The sequence below is a fragment of the Hipposideros armiger genome, unplaced genomic scaffold (genome assembly GCF_001890085.2).
Source record: "Hipposideros armiger isolate ML-2016 unplaced genomic scaffold, ASM189008v1 scaffold_252, whole genome shotgun sequence".
Classification (NCBI taxonomy): Eukaryota; Metazoa; Chordata; class Mammalia; order Chiroptera; family Hipposideridae; genus Hipposideros; species Hipposideros armiger.
Window position 1 is genome coordinate 470,880 of NW_017731602.1, and position 23,576 is coordinate 494,455.

A 23,576-nucleotide genomic window follows, 5' to 3' on the forward strand; every position below is an offset into this window, starting at 1 on the left:
CTCAAATCTATTGATTCTTGGTTCAATGATGTTTCAAGTTAAATGCGTTTTATTATAATGCAACATTTGAAATCTTTTTCATTATATGTAGAACATACAGTTACTTTTAATTAGAGCACCCCACTTCCTTACCATGCTCATTAACAGTGTTTGTTTCAGGTTAGACAGTGATATTGAACAGTAAGACTAAGTTATCCGGGGCTGGTGGACACATTAATTTCACAGTCTGCCCATAGATCTGAGAAGGTATATGAGCCTCACTGCGTTTTTCCAAAGGAGAAATATCGTGTGGCCCAAATGTTACCCCTTTACTAACTCAGTGCGGATTTCTTCCCAATGGTTAGTTTTTTCAATCTTCTTTTCACTTCTTTTAAAGCATATATTGGTTGGTTATAAAAAGAACGGCACCCTGGCTTTTTAATATTAAAAAAAGATAAAATAAGGACTCTAACCATTATATGTATTTAAATTACAAAGAAGAGACCCTAGGATTAGAAAAGTATCATTTTAAAATATGTTGAAGGACCAGTGAGATTCCAAAATTATTTTTGTGGGCTTTCTTTTGATCACATAACATATTATTTTTTATTACTTTATTGTAAAGTTTTCTGGCAGTGCTTATAATGTTCATATTTTATTATAGTCACTGTTCCTAGGAATTTATAACTCAACTGTTACAATTTGCCTACGGCTGAAACATGATCTACAGATGTTTGGCTTAGATATAATTCTCCAAACATAACTCATTTTTAAAGGCAATAATTAATATTAGATTGCCTGTTAATACGTGTTGGAAATATTAAGCACTTTGTTTTTAATCCTATACAAAAAAATGATCAGAAACATTACAGGAGCATGAACATTTAAAAACAACATTGCAGAATGGCAATTTCAAAACCAGAGTTGTTGTACTTTAAAAAGCTACATCTCCCATTTTTGATTGACCATGGATTAGGATAAGAGACTTCATTCATTATGTCAGACTATTATTATCTCCCTGATGACAATTTAACAGTTGGAAGTACAGAAACACAAAGAAACTCTATTACTAGATCCTGACCCACAACTTCACAGCCTCTTCTGTTTTCCTCGTAAATTTTTTTAAAGTGAGTTCTGCCATTCTGAAGTACCACTGAAGTATTTGCCAAACTACGTTGGTCCCTCAATAATTTACTTTTCTGTTGTTGACGTCGTTTTTTGTTTTTGTTTTTTTTTTTGCTTAGAGAATAGCAGCGATCCTTCTGCTGGCTCCCATTTTATGGCCTTATTCTTTTTACTGTCTCTGCTCCTTGTGAGCAGAGACTGCCTAGCCTCTCTCTCTGCCACTTCTGGATGCCCACCATCACAGCGTCAGACACACCTGGGGCCTGCGGAGCATATGCGAGGAAATGGGAGGGTTGGTGCCTAAATTCATGCCCATTCAGTGCATGCTTCTTTCTCACCACAGCCCATCAGGGATCTGGCCTGATCTAATGAGAAAACTTATAAATCCAAACTTCAGCATCGCTTACCACAGCCTACTGCCCTTTATTTATTTCTCTTGTTGGTCCTGTGCATCACTATTCACTTAGGTTAATTTTCTTATCCTATTAGTTCTGTTTTACCCCTCAGGGTTTTGTTTGTTTGTTTTTTATCCTGTCACACAGCATCTTAAACATACTGCCTCTTAACCTAAAAGGTACCTCTTGCTTCTTTTACCCTTTATCACCTTGGAACCTTATAAATATGGAAGCATCACAGGTTTATGCTGGTCACATGAAAACTCTGAACCATCATCATTTTGGTACCCTATCATTGTTATCAAATGACAGTCTTTGTATTTATTGATTAACTTCTCTACCGAGGTTAAAAAGAGAAAATCACACAGCCATGTAGATTGGGAATCCTTCAAAATCATGGTCACTAACCCCATGTGAATGCTCCACATGTCTCAGTCCCTTCCTTATTGTTTTACTCCAGAACTGATTTCAATGAAGGATATAACACACACATTCAATACCAAAATAATACAAAATTGTATTTTAATACCATTTGCAAACGTGAATAACACAAAATAATAAGATAATTAAGAGATATTTAGGAATTATGTAAGTTTTGAATTAGATTTCAAAAGAAATGATAAACATAATTGGCAAGAGAGAACTGTTAAGGTTGGAAGATGTTTCAAATGCAGACAGATAGAAAATGTAAAATAAAAAATCATAAGCCATCTGAAAGTAGGAGTAATTTCTTTTAAAAATATTTTCCTAATCACATATAAAATGATAATACTTATTGCAAAAACAGGAAAATGCTAACTATAAAAAAGATAATAAAAATCAACCATAGTCTAAATATCCAGGTATAGCCATTTTAACGTTTTGGTTAATATCATTTCTACAAAACTGTGTTTTGTATGCAGTAAGTGATTCATTTCTCAAGATACAAGCACCCTCAAGTTTTAGAACCAAACAGACCTGAGTTCAAACCGTACCCCTAACACTGGGTAGCTTTGTCACATGTCCATCTCTTTGGGCCCAAGTTTCCTCCTCTATCAATGAGATTAATAATTATTTTGTAGTGTTATTATGAGAATTAAGGAAGATGATGTATATAAAGTACCTGGTACATAGTAGATATAAAACAAATCATATTGCTATTTTGCTACTGTATTTAAGCTACTTCTATACATATTTTCTGAAGTTTTGAATACGTATTATCTGAATTACTGAGGCTTTTCAGTATTGACAAATTGAGACAACTTTAAACAGAATATTGATATATAACTTGTTTTATTACAGAGATGCTTGCTACAAACAAAATATTCACTAAGTTTCAGTTCTCTACAGGAACACTCAGCCAATCAAATCTTTTCATTATAAAAGTTGAGTTTTATTTTTTTACAACAATTTTTGAATAACTCCAAGTAAAGAGTTGAACTACCCCAAATAATTTAAAAATATGCAAATATGTAAACTAAATTCATTATTAGTAATAATGGCCACTGGATTTTGAAATTATTATTCTCTTAATAGCTATCACTAGTTGAGATGCTAGAGAGATATGAAGATTTCGAGCTCATTGGTTATATAGAAATATTGAGGTTTTGGTGTCCTAAAGAAGTGTAACTTCTGATAGACATGGAGTCTTCTACCATTTAGCTTATAGTTTTTTATTTAGTTTTTTGAGCCTGATTTCAAATTGATATTTATTATGGCACATTATAGGTAAATATTTGTTTTCAAATGAGAAATTACACTGTACTGCAAAATATTTTGAGAGAGGTAAATCCAAATATATTAGGATTTTGCAATTTTAGAATGTTATATCCATGCTGTGGGGGAGGCAGAAACTTTCTTCTACCCTCAAGGTTCTTTCTGCTGGTCTAATAATTAAATCCACATGAGACAGATTAACAAGAGAATATAACTAAATTTAATACATCTGTATACATGGGAACCCCACATACATGAGCAGTTAAAAGACAGAAAGGCAAAATGAGGTATATATGACATTCTGAGCTAAGGATCACCTTGGGGCTTCAGAAGGGAGGAAGGACTTTGCAGGATGATAAGAAAAGCAGGTGTTCAGTGATTAGTAGTTTTCCCTGCCACATAGATAGGTCAAAATAGGTTATCGCTGATAATTTCTTATTCTGGGCAAGGCCCCTAATTCAAATTCTTCGTAGTTAAAGTGGGCAGGAATCAGCATGGTCTTGGTTTCCTCTAGCTCAAAACACTCCACATATCACAGGGGCACATCCTGGGGTGACTCATTCTAAACTACTACAGTTCTTATTCTTTATTTGAAACTAATTGAGTTTACAACTGGCAAACTTTGTGATGCTGTAGATTTTTACATTAAAACATTTCAGTTGGGTGCTTTCCTTTTAAAATAATATTTCTGAAGAAAAATAAAAGCTTTATTCCAAGATAAATCCTTTGAATTCCAGATGGGACTTATGAGAAATCGTCAAACTATTTCATTATAGGGAAATAAATTAGCCAAATTTATTAATAAAAAATTAAAGATGAGGAAGTTTGTTAGTATTGTAGCCTCTGCAAAACTTTTTAGACAATTTTTCAAGTATTTTGGATTTATCCAAACTAAAACCACATTTACCTAAGCCTTTTTGGTAATATTTATTTCATGTATATTTCTTATAATTTAATGTTTAAAAATCTCTCTTTCATTTATACCATAATCATCAAAATACTTTATAAGCACTATTTTATATCCAAAAATAACATATCCCTAAATAAAATAGTTCACAATAGTTCACGTCCATCGTTCTTAGTCTATCTCATTACCCTGATTTTCTTGTCCTCATAGCACTTCTCACCATGTGATTTCATAAAATATACCTGTTTCATTGTTTTTAAAATCGACCTTCCCCACGAGAATAAAAACTCCATAAGGGCAGGGACTTTGACGTGTTGCAGCAATATCCCCAGCTTTTACAGAAGTGCCTGTTACTTAGCAAACATTCAATAAATATATACGGAATGAATGAATGAGTGAAGCTTTGATAGCGGGAGAATGCATATCTCTCTATAAGGAGCAGCATACTTAAGTTTTAGTCAGTTTTCGATACTTACGTTGACCGGGATGATAGAGCCACTCAGGAGAATGGTTTGCCTTTTTCATATATCAGTAGGGCCAGGGGATAAGACTTTAAAAATTCTGAGGTTATAATTTCCAAGTTAGTGTTTTGACAAGAGTGAGAGGAAGGTGTTAAATTCTCTCTGTAACCACCTTTGTTCGCAGTGGTCTATGAGGCTTTGTCATTTCCTTTGCAGCCTTTGGTTACTGTGATAAACAGCAGGATATTTAAGCACTCTCTGAGGGGTGCTGTTTTGTTCAGCTTTCAAACCCTAGAAAAGTGTGAAAATTAGGTCACACCTCGTGAAATTTAAATAACAAACCATTCTACTTCACTTAATAATACCCTAGTTCTACAGCTATATTTCATTTTGCCCAAAAATGGCAATTATTGTTTTTGCTTTAGTATCACAACTTGAGGTGGGGTTTTTTTCTTCTTCTTTTTTGGGGTAACTGACGTGTTTTCTATTCTTGTTCCACAGAATGGATTGGGGAGATGAATTTCCCCATAATTCTTTTGACCTACATTGTTTGTTAAATTCATTTCCTGGAGACTTGGAGTTTCAGCAGATCTTCAGTGACATTGATGAACAGATAGAACAAAATGGGACAAGGTAAATATTGCTAATCACTAAAACAAATTGGTTTCATGCTTCATTTACACAAACTTTAGTCTAGTTTTAGTGTGTCCTACGCTTAGTTAATTTTAGGTATTATCATTAATTTTGCTGAAAAAAATTGATGAGACCCTCCCTCTAAAATTTAACATGATTTTCCTTATCTGATTAGCACTTTAAATAAAACTAGAAAAAGTCCATTGAATTGCTGTTAATGATTATTAGAGTTTGCCAGTATTGATGGCCTGGATTTTCATTTATATGTTTACAGTTAAGCATTCTCATTTCATAGATGAGCACAGAATTTAAAATTTTTAAATAAGATTAAAATAAAATGGTAGTGTAAAGCCATGGATTGCTTGAGTTGCTGAAAACAGGACATTAAAATAAATTATTTTTATATAATGTTTATCATTTTACAACTCCTCCTGTCTTATCTGGAAGGCTAGGGACTCCATAGAGAATTGCTCTTCATCACCTAACTCCAAAAGTTAGTGCTACCATATACACTGGGGGAGCAGAGACAGTTAAGTAGTTTCCCAGTAACACATGTTCTTTGAATGAAAGGACTTTGTCTTCATATATATTTGTGGGCCCTTGAGTCAGTTCACTTACTTTTGGTCAAAGGTTCTAATAATTCAACCCCATTTGGGTTACAAATATGCAAACCATAATAAAAAATTTATATTGTAGGATGACAACATAGTATTTTTGTTTTTTAATTTAAGGGAGAGTTATATTGAATTGTCAAATAACTGAACTAAACAAGTGAAATGAGCCTATGATTTTTTTTCCTCATGGTTTATATGAGAATACAGTTCATTTTCATGATCATAAAAGTGGGGGTAGATAACTTAAATTCAGAAGATAGTGTATGTTGGGGAATTATAACTAAAAAGAAAATCTTCTACCATCCCAGAAATCTTCTTCACAAAGGCCGAAGAGAAAGAAAACACTTTTATTATTCAACAACCATTAAAACCAGAATGCAGTGCCCATCACAGGCCATCTAATAAGAGACTGCCAAGACAGAAAGGAATCTCACCCCTTTATATAGTCTAGCAGGTACAACCCATTGCATACGTGTTTTCAAGATAAACAATAACTAGTCCTCAAAGAGGATTTGACATTTTTTTTCACACATAGTTCTTCCTGACTTTATCATGGTTAAAGAACACAGGTGTTAGCTAACTGGCTTGATCCTGAGGAGAAACCAACTTTTCATATCTTTATGACAAGAAGTAGCTTTGCAAATTGGAACACGGCACCCACTGAAGTTAGGCCCCTCCTCTTCCACAGGAACTGGAAGATAAAGGAGCTATCTCCCTTGTTGTTTGCATTTGGAAAAGATGGCTCCCAGGTTCTTGAGAAAGACAGTCCTGGCTGAGAAAGCTAACCAAAGGCCTATCTAGTCTTCCAAGGGATATATTTCAAAGAGATGAAAAAGTGCTTAAAATTATAAGTTTCTAAGTTAAAAGCTTTAAGAAAAAGAAATGGATGGAAATCTTTTCCATTATATAAACAGAGAATTATGCCTCTATTTTTAATTTGTATTTGCCATATATATATATATATATATATATATATAAATTAAAAAATTTTATCATTAGATTTTATGTCTTGTTTTATATGTATATATATATATATTTTTAAAGATAGCATATATATATGACTTAACCATACTATAGAGTATATATAATTTATATTATATATAAATATACAATAACTATATTAAACTTTAGTGTAATTATGTAATTTATATATTATATATTTATATGGTACATGACAATGTTTCTAATTCAAAGGAAAGTATAAATGAAAATAGTTCTAGCTTAAATAGATTAAATCATCTGTGTAAATTCCAGAGATGGTTATGTTAAAACAAATTTTTAATACTTTTTTAAAGGGAGCCTTTTTCTTTCATAACCGCATTTAGGGTACCATCAAAACAAAACAAGTCACTGAACTCTAAGGCTTTTTGTTTATTTGCTAAACCATCTGTACTTAATTTCCTGCCCTACCTGGTCAATAAGAAATCATATTTAGAAGTAAAACAGTGATTAAAATATTGTACTTGGCATTCATACGTTGTTCTTTAGGTCAAAACTCAGATGTTAGTATTAAAAAGAAAACATGACATAGAATAGAAGGATGTAATTTTTAAATTAAAAATATTTTATTGCCCATATATTAAAACAAACCTAGAGCAGAGCCATCTCCGGTGACCATTGATCTTTACAAGGAATAAAATAAGGGTGTAGCTGTGTGTGCTGTATGCTACATTTAGAATCAAGTCTATTTTTCATCAAATTCAATTATGTTTTTATTATACTCTAGAGAATAAACATAATAGTATAGGGTGTATATATTTTTAAAAATAAAATACTGAATAATAACCATAGTTCAGAAGAGTGTAAATCATTTATGCACTCATTTATTGCCTTCTAACAGAATGGCTTTTAGAAAATTGTATGTCATGACGAATCAGTTATGCCACACTTACACTGCAGTAGTTGAATTACCTTTGGCATTTTTGTATTCCAACAGTTCTATTTATCTCTCAATGGTGTACATTGAATAAGTAATGAACATCTGTGTGATATGGGTTTTCCCAATACCTTAAAAGAAAAAAACATGAGTAATTCATTTTTAAATATGGTATTTTTCTTTACCCTTAAATTTTTAAAGTTGTATTTCTAGCAATGACCTTGAAATCTAAGTGTGAATTCCTTCCCTCCTCTTAATATCATCAGGTTTTATGGGCCACGGGGTCTGTTGCTTCCCCAAAGCAGTGATTCCCCAGAATGGACCAGCGTGCCCCGAGGTCACTGAACCTTCACCTGCCCTTCAAGAGAGGCTGGCGTTCTCTCAGACCATTTTCACTTTTCCACTCAAGTCAGAGCGTGGTGTCTCTTAGGTCTGACAGTGGAAATCAGTGAGAGTGAATCATTTGTTTTTAACAGGTACCAAAATTGGTAGCAAGAGGGTAAATAACCTACCAAAGAGGAATATATGAATGTTATATCCCCAGACTCAGTTCAGAAAAGTGCACATAGCACTGAAATAATTTTTAAGCTGAATGAAACCTATTATTAGTTTAGCAAGACATTGGGATATAGAAGTTCTCTTGGGCTCACAGTGCGACATAGGATGATTTTTCTCCTCTTGTTGTTCAGCTGGAAGGATATAATTTTATCATTAAGAGTTTATTTTACCTTTCTGTTTTCTAATTCTAGGAAACCTTTGTGTGTACCTCACAGGACATCAGTTTTACATGTACTAGTACAAGATTACTGCTTAAAAAAATTTTTTTTTAACCTAAAGGAAAAACAAGAAGTGCTACCTTAGATAATATAATTTGTCTGAATCCAGGAGATCTGTTGTGGGGGTGGGGTGGGGTTGGCATTAAACCTACATTGTGACAGAATGTTGGATACATGGTTTCTATAAAATTAACCATGCTTATTCATAGAGGATACATATTTCATAGATTGTACGTATTTCTTAATACACTTAATGTTTAATTTTTTTGAATTTATATTTGAATATTTTCTTTAGAGTTTTCCACATGATGGCCTAAAGGTCTGGAAGAAGTAACCAAAAGAAATCTTTTAATAAGCTATCAACTTTGGGTTTATCATAGCAGAACCATAAATCTGCCATGGACACACACACACACACACGCACATACACACACACACACACACACATACACATTAATGTATTTTATGACCAAAGCAAATTATATAACATGGAAGTTAGTTATTTCAAAGACTGTACTGTGTATTATTATTTCTGGCATTATTCTGGCACTTATTTAATAATAGCAAGAGGATACAAATGAATATTTGCTCTTTTTTTAACTTCCTGTGTTTGTATTCCTCTTTTGCGTTTCTCTATTTATTTGTACTCCATCTAATTTGCAGTCTTTCTTCCATTACTACACGCGTGTGTCCTTCCCTTCTTATGACCGTTGATCTATATGATAGCCTCTTAGAAGTTGTACACTGAGCTCTCACAAATTTGCTCTCCAGCAGTGCTGCCTCTGTCTTCTCTCCCATGGGCAGTATATGAGAATGCATGCTGATGTCCCATCACCTTACAATGCGACCATAGGTATTATTAAAACCCTCAGCTGTAACTTCCAGTCAAATCTGCTTTCTGACTTAGTGATTGAATTTATCCGGGCAATGGAGATAAAGGTGTAGAGTAGAAGCATTCTCAGATCTCCTCTGATTCTCATTATTACACATGCTCTCCTCCCTCTTTCTTTTTTCTATCTTTCTCTGGAAGAGAATCAAGGGAACTGGCACAGAGTTAATGCTAGTTAATACAGATTCACCACTTTTCTCCTGATTTTACTTTGTATGATTTTATGGGATAGACCATATTCTTACTTTAGTAATTGTGCTGAAAGTACTGAACAAACTACCACAGAGAAGAAAGGACATTAACTTATTCTTGCTTGTCATAAGTATTAAACTGCCATGTCCTTATATCCCTATAGAACATTTCTGGAAAATCCTATTCATATTGTTAACGTACCCCTGTGTCACTCACGTGTGTCTAACTCCCATAAGTACAGTCTATGAAAAGTGATCTCGACCCAGATGTCAATTTCAGAGGAAAAAGAAGAGATCTAATTGTGTCTTGGGATGTAAAGCCAGGCTGACTCTGGTCAGTTCCAGCTGTCTCTGGTACTGCCAGTATTACTCTGCCATTGACCGGAAGTCTGGGGAGTATTGCACAATTGGCTGACTCTTTTGAGAGCGCGTTAGATTTTGTATGTTGGCATCGTCGCACACTGAGTCTGAACTTTCTGAAAGCAGTCGAGACCATTTAAGAGCTTCTCCAAACTTTTGTGGTGAGGATTGGAGGTGTAAAGCAACAAATTACAAAGGGCCCTAACTCGAAAGTTTCTTTCATAGTATGATCCTCATAGAATAACTGAATAAAAGGAAGTTTAACAATAATAGTCTTGGGAGGTTATTAGTGTACTCCAGGTGAAAGATTAAAAATCTGCCTAGTCTTACCTAGTCTTTCAGGATAGGAGTTTCAGGATACATTTGCAAAAGATTTAAAGAGGTAGTGTTAACAGGATTTGGTGCCCAAGTTTTTTCCTTGAAAGTTTAGTTGAAACATTTTGAAATGACCCAAACCTCTCTGAAATTGAAAACGGTTCATCATAAATGTTTAATTTCTTTTTAGCCATTGAAGTGATTTTATGAATCCTTTTTTCAATCTTTAAAAAAAATTTTTTTCAGAAATATATGTCTCAGAAAAATTAGATTTTTCTTTCATAGATGACTTATAGTTTCATTACACACTAGTTTTTTTACATCAGCCCTCTTCTCTATTAATTACCTGTTAATTCCAAGTTAAGTGGTACTTGACTAAAATCCAGAAAATTCTATTTACTTCACAACTATTTATTTGTTCTTTTAAACATGTGATAGAATTGAAAAAACCTTTTCCTTAGACTGAATTTATGTTGTGGATAAGGAGTATAAACAAGAGCATCAAAATGTAAAATCTTTGATTTTTTAAAAATTTCCCTTACTGTAAAAAATAGTCTTTAATCTCTGCCATGACTCTGCTACCCTGATTTAAAAATAAAAACAAAAATTCTAGCCTTCTATGAAAGCACACATATGGGTTTTCTACAACCTTTACATAAAAAAGTTTTCATAACTTTTACCTGTGGAACAAAACTTATTTTTTCTTTTAACTATTTTGTGGCTGTATGGTAAAGACTATGTGTTTCAAATCTTGAAAGAGTTTTTACAATAAGCTTAAGTTTCAAGATTTCATGTCATAATTATTCTCTTCTCTTTTCCTCAATATCTCTTCCTGTCCTCAACTACAACAGCCCAATATTAGTAGGCTCTTCTGTTATTGTTGTTATTTAATGATGTCTGTATATTTTTTTATTTATTTTATTTTATTTTTTTAAAGATTTTTATTGGGGAATTGGGGGGATGGGAACAGACAAGTTGCTGTCCTTTTGTTCTTCAGTCTAGTTGTGAAGGACGTTGCTTCACTGGCCCAAGTTGGCACCAACACTGCACTCTTCCTGGGTGAGGCAGATCAGTCGCCAGCTTCTGGACAGCCGCTCACTGTGGCTGCTGGCCGCTCACACTGGCTGCTGGCTACACACTGTAGCCCATGGCAACCCACTGCCACAGGAGCTGCAGCCTACGCCATCGCCGGTGACTCATGGCAGCCCAGCTCCACGTCGAGCTGTTGTTCAGCATCTTAGATGTAGAGGGTGCAGTGTCACTGGCCCTCATATGTGGGATCCGAACCGGGGCCCTGTGGCATCCCAAGCCATCTCTTAACCAATGCTCCACTCAGCCAGCCCGTGATGTCTGTTTAATTGTAGGACATCTCAATCCTTTTGGAAGTATGATAGTGCAGATACACATACACATATACATATGAGCATAAATGTAGCTGCGAACATAAAAATAAATTCATATTTTTTTATTATCCAAGTAAATATAGTTCTAAAGTGTCCTGGCAGTAAGATTAAATGATCAACACTGAATTCTCAGGGTTCAGGCACCAGGGAATTCTAAGTACAGTGAGTCCATTAATTTTCTTAAAGCATCAATACACTTGCATCTAATCTTCTTTTATAAGGAGAAGCCTTTTCCACGCCTCCCATGGGTGCTATTGATGGCCCCCTCCTGTGTGCTTCTTTAGCACATTATGCAGGCCTCTTATCAAGTCTTACTGCACTAGCGTTATTTACTTACATGTCTGTCTCTCTTTCTAGACAATCCCTTCAGGTAAGGGACCATGTCTTATTTATGTTTGGATTCCTAGATCACAGTGCCTAACAGAAGTTCATCATTCAGTTAGTGTTTATCTAATATGTCTTAATTCAATAAGTAATTTTTATACTCAAGGAAGTTAAGAGTGAATGTTGAATGAGAAAATTACCATAGGTATCCTTTTTTTCTTTTTTTTTCTTTTTTTAGCTGAGCCATCCTGCCACCTGTTGGCAGCTCAGCTCGGGCCGGGAATCCAACCGGCGACCCTGTTGCTCAGAGCTTGCTCTCTTGAGCGAGCTCTTAACCAACTGAGCCACTCGGCCGGCCCCACAGGTGTCCTTTTAAAAAGCATCCTGCATATTGCATTTTTTAAAATGATTTATAAATTGATTACACACAGCCTCTCAGTAATGCACCCACTTGCATACATCATGAACTTGGGTAATTCAGAGTCATAATTAAAGCACATTGGGGTTCAAATTTATTAAGAAATGTGTTGAGACATATGAAAAGGCATGAAGAGTGCTATGATAAACATTCCCATGCCCAGTTTAAGGACTAAAACATTACCGGTACTGCTAATTCTCACTGTCTACCTCTCCCCAGTCTCACCCTACTTCCATCCCGAACCCCCACCCCCCCGGATTTGGTGATGTTGGTCATCCCAGCACATTTCCTTACATGTTTGCCACCAATGCTTGTAATCCTGAACACTATGTTGTGTGGGTGGCATATTTTCAAACTATTATATGGATAGTATCATACTGTAGTGTTCATTGTACCTTTTTTCCTCTCAACATTATATTCGTTAGATTCATACATGTTGATAACTGTATTTCTACTATATTTATTTTCATGGATCTGTTCCACTGGATGAATATAACTAATCATTCTCCTGTTGATGGACATTTAGGATATTTTCAGTGGTTTTAATATTACAAATAAAGTTAAGAAGATACTTTAAAAAATCCTTGCAATAACCAACTAATGGTGTAAATTTGGGATATTTAAATTATTTAGGGAAGAGATTCTACTTCTATTTTAGACACTCTACACTTTTGGCTGATTGTTTGGGATCTAACAGAAAGTGTGTTCATTGGACTTCTATTTGCTAAATTACCTTGGTTGTATTTTCATGACCGACCTTGCTTCTAAAGAAAATTTGAAGCAACTGACAGTTAAACAGAAAATACTTAAACCAAAATAAGGACAAGTACCATGTTATTTCAGAAAACCTAGGCTAAGATCTACATTCTAAGTCTAAGGATAGACCCAAGATTACTATCCCCATCAGCAATATTATTATCATATATAAGAATACTATGTTACGTTTTAGATGTTCAAAATTAAATTTTGATTAAGGAAGATAAGTTGTCAGATTACATACCAAAACAACATTCATCTTAAATTTTGAAAATATTATTTTTGTATAATCATCAGGCAATAAATCTCTAGACTTCAAATGATTGCACTTTTAAAGCAAGATGTGTAGACAGTGGTGAGTGGCAGAATGACAAGATACTTAGCCAACTAAAAACAAAACCAGGTACACATAATGAGTTCTGACATTTTAAAGTTTGTGACAAAATGGTTTTAAAGGCAGCTCAACTGTCTCAGTTTTTATCAATGAGGGAGGTCCTCTGAAATGTAACTGCTCAATCCTTTTATCAGTATTGGACAAATTACTAAAATATCAAGCCCTCTGAAGGCTTTACCCTATTTGTAAATTGTAGTTATTGGCTTCTACCCAGATTCAGATGTTAGAGATTAGCCGAAAAGCTGAGTCCTGATTGAAACAGATTTAGGTAGACTAACCATTGAGCCTTTCCAATTCACATTGCTGTAATCTATTAGATTTCATTAAATGAGACACATGAGGATGCTATAATAAAAACCTTTGATAAAGGGTCCCTAGTGTCAAGGTGTATGCTTAGGGCATCATGTTTCTTGGTCTATAGCAGTGCTTACTTAAGAAAATATATGCCAATCTCGTGTCAGACTTAGAGCTGGCATTCTTGAATAAAACTCTCATCAGGAAATTGAGTGGCCTGTGGCCAAAGGAGGTATTGTTTTTCTTGTAAATTCTTTGTTTTCATGAAAAGTCTCTTTGCATCTCAGAATGTATTTGTTTCAAGGTAATTCAGTTTGAATTCAGTCATGCTCAGAAATCTCCTGAAAAGCCTTCCTTCAAGTTTTACAGTGTATGTTTTACAGGCAACACACACCTGATGAATTTCGAAGTTTTTCATATGACACCAGTTTTAATAATCAGAGCTTGGCTTCCAAAGCCTGTTACATGGTTCTATCACATGGAATCTATAATTACTAGCAATGAGATTTTTTAAACTAGTAACATTTTTAGTAATATATTTCTTAATACTATTAAAAGGCAAAAAAAAAGCATAGCTGTGACTTTTGGGTGAGGGGATTCGGCTTTAAATGAATTTTCCTGTTTATAAGCTTTCTTGCAGTTTAAATATGCTGCCATCAGGTGGTAGTAATATGTCATATGTCATGTGGCTCCACAGATGACATTCTGCTTAAGGTCACCAGTTTACCCCACAAGGATTTATAATCATAAATGTACAGATTTTTATATGAAAATTAAAATAACTTAGTATATCCATTTAATATCAGAGCTAAGGATACTTTGAATGGAATTTTTAAAACATATATATTGAAAGATTCAGTTGAACCTGTTTCTCTGTTTCTAGTTTGCTTTTGTTTATTGAGTAAATGAGGAGTTTTATGACTTCTAAAAATTTAGAAAATATAGAAAAATACAATTAAAAGCACCAAATTTTATTGTGCAAAGATAATTACTATTTGCATTTTGTTCTATTTCCTTCCAGTCGTTTTTTATGTGCAATTTTTAATATGTTTTTGTTTTTTGGAGTGGAGTGTGATGGCAGGAAAAGGTACTTAGCTGTAGTAGCAGTACATATACAGCATATATCTTTTACAACTTTTAAAATCACAAGCCCTTTGTATCTAAATACTTTTGACGTCTTACTATCCCGTTGATTGAAGTTTTCCATAATTTTATATAGTCATTTACCTATTAGTATATAATGTGTGTTTCTAGTCTTCAGTCATCAAGAGTATTTTTATCTCTGCCTTCTATCCATTGCCTATCAAGAGGACCATTACTTTATTGCATCTATGCTTGATTTTTTTCAACACAAAAGAATTTCTAATTTATCTCTGAGCAGGTAACTAACTTATATTTCCTCTATTACATTTGAAATGAAACTTCCAGAAAATTTGAACTTACAGTTTCAACTATGAATAAAAAAATATGCAGTCTATGTTATTATTTTCATATCATATGAATGTTTTATAACTTTGTAAGTTGTATGCTGCCGGGTACCACATAAACATTTCAAGGCCTATGATATTATGAGAAGAAGCTATTACCTACTTTTTAACCAAAATAATTTTCTTTCTTTTTTATAGCATAGAACACTGCATTAAAGAAATACAGTCCGAAGTTAACAAAGAATGTCCAGATGTGCAGCTGCAAACAACAACTGACTGTTTTGAATGGCTAACTAACTATAATTATAATTCATCTAAGTCACCTTCTACTTCCCATGGAGATTTGATAAAATTTCTCAAAACACTGGTAAAAAAATAAAAAAGAATCTTTGCTTTATAGTGGAGTGGGGTGGGTGAACAAGGGATACAGTTCATTCAATTTCTATATGTAAATATTTATTTTAGTGACTATATTAGCCTGCCATATCTAGGGGCTGTAGTTTCTGTTTTGTTTTATTTCTATAACCCCAATGGAATCCAGTGAACTATTTGCTTTTACTTTTTTTCTATAATGTTTATCAATACAATGAAGCTTTATATAAATGGAGATTAAACACAATTCCTGGGTGATTTGTAATGTGATGTATACCGCAAAGTGTATTGATATGCACCACAATTTTCTACCAGAAAAGTTCATATTTATTACATCTTGTGTCCCTTGACAACTCCTCATTTTCCTCTGTGCTCATTATTAAGCGCAATAAGATCACTATCGATTGTATCTATTAAGTAGCCTTGTCTATCATTCCCTTCCTCCCCAGCCTGCAGGCATGTCTAGCTCTTTTCAATCATGGCTGCAATTTATACGAAACCAATGTTAATTGATGGGGAATTATTACATTGGTCATTTCTTGATACTAACCACCCTCTATGTTAAGTAAGTTTTTGTAGCCTTCAATAAGAACGGTTATTTCATTACTCCTCTATCTGCAATGATGGTTAGGTTGCAAAAATAGTTTCCCAGAGAAACAGCACAAGTGTTAGAAAGCAGTATTTCTGTAGTTATGGTTTTGATTTAATTTAGGGAAAAAAGGCACCGTTTTTGTCTAAACATCAAACATTGACTAAGGCAGATGTGGAAAATATTTTGAGGTCGTAGATGGCTCAGGATGACAGAATCAGATGAAAATAGTTTTGGGCTGTTATTATTGCAGATGTCTCTTTAATGTTTACAAAGTAAAAGAAGGACGAGAAAGGAAGACTCTGTGCCCTGAAGCCTTATTCTTTCAAGAAAATCCTCTCACCCATTATCTCTTGAAGGTGGAGCCTTGAAGAATAAATATGGATATAGTTATTCGTTTAATTTCTATTAAGAGCCATGTGTATTGAATTTCATTAATATTGATGTAATAATGCTTTCTCATTTAATTAAAAGCAAAAGCTTTTAATTATCTTTTAATCTGTCACACGTAGGTCATTCTCTATTCACTGCAAGGCAAAGGCCACCTTAGTTTTGCTCAAATTCATTAGGCTGATAGGCTTGTTTGAGACCTAGGTTTTTTACATCATTGATCATGTTATTTTGAGGAAAGAACCACATTATTAAAACAGGTCTAGATTAAAATGACCTTATTATCAAGTTTTTACAGGCTAAAATTATCAATCTTGACAGCATTTTTCATACATCTATTTTTTTCCATACAATATTTTCTATTTTTTAATTCTTTAGCTGTTTAAATTAAATAAACAAACAAACAAACAATCGAGGTTCTCATTTCAGCAGTTATCCTGAAGTTATTTTCAAAATTTACCCATCATACTAAACACATATTTTAAACCTCTGTAAACTATTATACTTTGTTTGATCAAATATTTACAGTTACTTATTTGAAGAAGCCCAAGTTGGAGGCATTCATATGACTCATTTGCTTTATAGAATTTGCTATGCTACTGATGTCCTGGACTCTAAGGACATTTCTTTTACAGAAGGAGCAAAAGAACTAAATACAGGGAGAAGAGAGAAGTTTTAGAAAGGTCAATGTACTTTGTGGCTCTCTAGAGTGTAGTAGATTGAATGAGGACAAGGAGAATGAAGCGGGGGTGCATCCTGGGTTCTGTGCTTTGTTGTATGTGACGTTTGGAAAGTAACTTAAACATGCTGCACTTTAGTGTCCTTATCTGTGCATTGGGTTTTAAAATATCTGTGTCAGAGTTTTCATTATACATAAGCCAGAGACTGTATGGAAAAGTGCTTTCTATATAATAAAATACTATATAGAAATTGGATATTATTTCTTACAGACAGAATACAAAATTAGACATTACAATGCTTAGAATGACTGAAAGTAAATTCCTGGTATTTGTCTAGTTGTTCATAATTCTGAATTGCACATAATACCTGTGGTATCTATGTCAGTAAAAAATTTCAAAGCCAGCATGATTTTGTGCCACTTGAACCTTGCTTCCATTTTTCTTATCAGCTTGTTGCTACCTAAAGAATATAAACTAATTTCAGTATTAGTTGAAATAGACATAATTAGGAATGTCAGCATGTAAGTGGAATGTGTGCATGTAAAATTCAAAGTCCAAAAGAAAGTAATTTTTTGTCCATTTACTTACTATTCATAATTACACCTACCATTATTTTCTGTCAGCACGGAAAGTAAAAAGGAATAATTTCATATCTTTTGGGAAATGATTCAGAGAGTTTTTTTATTTTGTTTTTTTTTCATGTTGAGATAGTTTTTTCTTTGGAGAGAACTGGAATATCCTGATTAATTTCCAAAATAAAATCTTTCTTAACATGACTCTCAAAAAGGAACTTAAATGAAAGTTAAAGTCTTTAAATGTGTTAAATTGTATTTCTGTAGATGGCAGCTATTAGTAACCCCTAGGCACATACAATATTTAAAGGTCTCCGTTCTGTATATTCATTTGGGGTCCTATAATAATAAGTATACTCATTCAGGCATGAAAATTACCTACCAGAAATTAATTAGGGTATAATCTTGAATTTATCTTGTCTTAGAAATACATTTAAATTGATGTTTTACTATAAATTTTTATTTAGAATTTTTAAGGTGCAGTTTTTATACATTCTAGGTTATATCAGGGGTAGGTAGCAATGAGGGCTAAAAACTATATATCTAGAAATCTGATTGAAAATATAGTGCGTCACCTGGACTTTGCAAAATTTAACAGATCATAAAACCAACATTCTAAAATGTCTGAATTGATTAAATTTCAAAAAAAATTTTTTTGAAGATCAATCATTAGAGTGTTGATTCCAATTTGAAATGAATAATAAAATAGTGTATGACAATAGGAATAATTTTTTCCTGTTTGTTTTTCTTATAGTTAATCACATTTCTAACATTGTAATTTACTTTTATTAGCAAGATTTGTTGAAGAATGAACAAAATCAAGAAGAAATGATATTGGATTTACTTTGGAGCCTCTCCTGCCAGAGCAGTGTTTCATTTCCATCAACGCTAAGTGGACCATCTTTCCATTTGCTCTCTAGGACCTCTCTTCATTCTGTTGAAGATCATTCTTCTGTGGATGTAAAGTCTATATGGGATGATATAAGGCTGCATCTTCGACGCTTCTTAGTGAGCAAATTACAAAGTCATAATGAAATAAACAATTCACAGCAAAAGATTTCGTTAAAAAATCAGTGCATACAACAGCTCTTGTTTCTTTATCCAGAATCTGAAGTTATAAGCAAGTATCAAAACATACAGAATAAACTGTTGGCTACACTTCTGGAGAACTGCTTTCCTTCTTACAGCAGAGAATCAAATTTAGACTTAATGGTCCATGGATGCCAAAGTACAATGCTTAAGTTATACTCAATGATAAAAGAGGATTTTAACACACTGTGTGAAATTTTAGCTCCATCCTCAACAGTGAAATTCATTAAAGAAACTTACCTGGATACTGTTACAGAAGAAATGGCAAAATTTCTTGCAAATTTTTGTGAGCTGCAGTTCAAAGAAAGTGCTGCCCGTGTGATTAAAACAAGCAAGAGCTCCAGCAGGCATAGAGGAGCAGTGCATGCTTTGGGTTAGTGATTCTTTAAAATTTCTGTTGGGTTTAACTTAAACCTTTTGATATCTTTAATTTTCTTACATTTTTCTATTTGGTTAAACCTAATTGCAAACTTGAAAATAAATCTTATGAAATTTTGCAGTATACATTTCTCTTATGCATTCCTTTTTCTGTAAGTATAGTAACAGAAGTGTTTTCTTTCGTGTTAAACTATTAAAGGTAATGGAAATGTAAGTAAAAAATATTGCCAATAGGAGTTTTGGTTTTTTTGGTTGCATAAATTATTCAGTGAAATTGTGTGTGTATACACATATACATATAAACATATATATATATATATATATATATATATATATATATATATATATATATATATATATAAAAAATGGAAAAGTATATTTTTTAACCCATTGTATCTTCCAAAGCTGAAGTATTTATTAGGTAAAAAGAATGTTGAAAATTTGTTGAAATTTGCATTAACTAAAATTAGAAGATTAAAATTAAAATGTTTTAGTCAGCCAATTCCAAACAGCTATTATAAAATACTAATTGTAAAATTCTATATTCTAATTGGTTATGGAGGCATAGCATTTAACTACAGCTGATTTTAAAACCTCCTCTAATATTCTGTAAATTTATGTAAATAAAAGATGATTTGAAAATCTCTAATTTTATTCAAAAGAAAAAAGAAAACAGAAAGAAACTATTGTGATATAAACTATTTCCTGCCATTTTAATTTTCCACCAGTGGAGAAAAATAAAAATAAAAATATATAATTATTTTGAAACTTATAATTAGTCGTGTTTTTGCATAAAACTCTGAGGTATATTTCTAAATCAGTTCATAAAACCATATTTTTTTAAGTATTTAAAAGTTATTGGTGAATTATCTTTGAATTTATGATCACTTCATAAAAATTTCCATAGCTCCCTATATTTTTACTTACCATCCTTAATAAATTGCAAGAATACCAAATTACTCTGATATATGAATTTTCAAATAATTTAAATGTTTTCTTCTAAAAATTTTATTTTCCTCCAGAAGCTGTGTCACATCACAGAGCAGAGCTGCATCAGCCAATTTTATGTATGGCAAAACACAAAGTGGGTTAATTTAGGAACATTACAATTTTGCTCAAAGCTAAAAGACTTTCGTTTTAATTGTTAATGCATAAATTTTAAATGCGTTACATGAGTGTACTTATTTTCTCAAATTTTTATATCCTCTAAAAAATTTCCTGCTTACTTATAAAGTGTTTTCAATATGAAAGTTTTATATGTGCTAAATATAGTTTATAACAGAAGAAAAGATCCATATGGTTGAAAATATGTGTAAGTTGCTATGGAGTCTTTAGAACTGATATTGAGGTGTTTTCCCATTCGTGAGAGAAAACTACGTGTGTCTTTAACACCAAGATTTGAAACATTTTTCCCAAGTCCAGGTGCACTGATCTTTCTCAAACTCTTTTATCTGAACTTTGGCATAAATGACTTGTTAAATGAATGTGTTCCATATGTCAGGCACCATGCTAAGTACCTCCTTATTATCTTAATTTCATAAACAAACAAGGAAGCTTAGATTAATTTACCCTGAGTCAGGATTCGTATAGAGGTCTTTAAGTCTCCAAGACCTGTGTTCTCAACCACTATTCATATTGGACCTTTTTTGAAAGTGTAGAATTAAATGCTTGTCACTCGTAAAAGAAATTTCAAGCAGTATTCTTTGAGTGGGCTACCTGAAAATCAATTTAGTTTAGCTTTATTGAGCACCTACCATAAGCAATTCATTTAGCAGACAATGTTTAAGGTAGGGAAAGAAAACTAAGTGAGTAATTGCTTCTGATGCTGTATGAGAACTGCTAAACTCCAATTGATCAACATTATTTTCAATATTTGCCCCAATGACCAAATTTTATTAAGGAAATACCATTTAAGATGAGCAAAATAATAATTATTTATATTTCTTAATAAAAATTATAATAATTTATATTCCTATTCTAAAAAAATCTAGATTGGCTTCAATGGGTTGTATATTATATATTATCTTTAGTATATGTCTACAGCTTATGCTTACTAAGTCTTCTGTATTTTGCCTGAAACTGTAAAAAAGACATTTTTAAGTAAAAATAGCTTAAGTGACAACAGCTAACATTTATGTGTCAGTCATTGATCTGCTTTATCTCATTTAATCTTTCATTATCTCATCTAATTCACCCAGAAGGTAAGTACCATTATTTGTATTGTTCAGTGAGGAAACTAAGGCATAAAGATATTAAGTAATTTACTCATGGTTACAGAGTGAAGCAAGGATTCAGAGACAGGCCTGACTCCAGAGCCCTTCCTCTATGACAGTGCTCTACTGCCTAAAAGAACAGGGTGGAAATAGCTCATTCCATTAAAAACACTGCTCTGAATCTTCTGTATGGTAACTCTGCTTTACTGTAGCCATTGTATTACTTTTCTCTAAACTATTCTACACTCTTCTCAATTGAAGACTACATAATGCCAATTTGAAAGTTTTTGCTTATAATTCCTATTTTGTGATCTGTTGATATATCTTAAGCAGGCCTTGTATGTATACTAGTCTTTTTGTTTCCAACTTTATTGAGATATCATGTACATCTAACATTATGTAAGTTTAAGATACGCACTGTGTTAATTTAATACATTTATATATTGGGAAATGATTACCACTGTAACATTGGCTACTCTCTCTGTCATGTCATATAATTAGCATTACTTTTTAGTGGTGAGTACGTTTAAGATTTGCTCTCTTAACAACTTTCAAGTATATATAATATATTATTGCTGACTGTAATCACAGTACTGTGCATTTGAGTCCCAGAATTTACTCATCTTCTAACTGGAAGTTTACATCCTCTAACCAACATCTCTTCTTTTTCCCCATTCCCCATCCCCTTGTAATCATCATAATATGCGCTGTTTCTACAAGTTCAGTTGTTTTTAATTTCACATATAAGTGATAGTATACAGCATTTGTCTTTCTGTCTGACATTTCACTTATCATAATGCCTTCAAGTTCCGTCCATGTTGTTGCAATTAGCAGGAATTCCTTCTCATAGCTGAATAATATTCGTGTGTGTGTGTGTGTGTTGTGTGTGTGTGTGTGTGTGTGTATCTCACACATCTTCTTTATCCATTCATCTGTAGACGGACACTTAGGTTGTTTCTATATTTTGGCATATATGACCTTTATCATGTTGAGGTATATTTCTTCTGTATTCATTTTGTAGAGAGTTTTTGTCATGAAAGGATGTTGAATTTTGTCCAATTCTTTTCCTGCATCTATAGAAAAGATCATACAATTTTTGCCTTTAATTCTATTAATGTGGTGGATCACATTTATTGATTGGCATACTTGTATCTTGAACCATCCTTGCATCCCAGGGATAAATCCTGCTTGATCGTGTTGTATGATCCTTTTAATGTGTTGTCTAATTCATTCTGCTAATATTTTGTTGAGAATTTTTGCATCTGTGTTTATCAGGAATATTGTTCGGTAATTTTCTTTTAGTGTAGTGTCCTTATCTGGCTCTGATATCAGGGTAATGCTGGCCTCTTAAATGAGTTTGGGAGTGTTTCCTGCTGTTCAATTTTTTGAAAGAGTTTGTGAGTCTAATGAGCTAATGTCCTGTCCATGTGTGTATCTACCATGTTCTCAATGAGCTAAGACAATTTGGACCTACTAAGTCTTTAATTGCCTCTGATTTTTCTAGTAAATTGAGAATTGGTTGTTCTTCCCTGAATGATCTGTGAATTGTCTATCTATACAGATGTATAAACATATGTATGTTTATACTTATGTTGATAATATATATAGAGAATATTACTGGAGCATCAAAAATAACAATTACTGCATATTATTTTGTCTCTGGCTTTATATGTGAGTTCATTTAATCTTCTGAACAACCCTTCATATTATTCATATTTTAAATATGAGAAAACTGAGACTCATAAAGGCAAATATTTTCCAAGGCCACACAGCTAATAATCCACAGAAAGGGGTTTTCTCTGTTTACAGTTATTTGGTGTATTATCTTGATATGCCGCTAAACTCCATGGCAAAAAATGTGTAAGGCACTATGATAGTTATCATAAAAAATAATTTTCCAAGCACTTTCACATTTTCTTTTTTGATTTTAACATTTCTGTGTGCTATTCCATTCAATGTTTTTGCTTTTCATTTTTATTGACAGTGATTCATAACTGACTCATGATTGCTTGTGCTTATTAACTCAAAAATTGACTAGAGGCAGTTTCTATGCTATTTTAT

General features: G+C 33.0%; 1 protein-coding gene across 6 annotated transcripts in view; it reads left to right on the top strand.

The window, feature by feature from the left end:
- The window catches only part of KIAA0825 (KIAA0825 ortholog), a 246,087-nt gene that overhangs the window by 45,514 nt on the left and 176,997 nt on the right, over nucleotides 1–23,576 (top strand). For 5 of the 6 annotated variants that reach the window (XM_019655925.1, XM_019655923.1, XM_019655922.1 and 2 more), the window contains 3 exons: nucleotides 5,064–5,195; nucleotides 15,431–15,599; nucleotides 18,628–19,297. In XM_019655925.1, the coding sequence (XP_019511470.1) occupies nucleotides 5,065–5,195; nucleotides 15,431–15,599; nucleotides 18,628–19,297 (970 nt within the window). In that variant the 5' untranslated portion in view covers nucleotide 5,064. Of the gene's footprint in view, nucleotides 1–5,063; nucleotides 5,196–15,430; nucleotides 15,600–18,627; nucleotides 19,624–23,576 lie in introns of those variants that run through there. The other variant, XM_019655927.1, reaches the window with a different exon arrangement.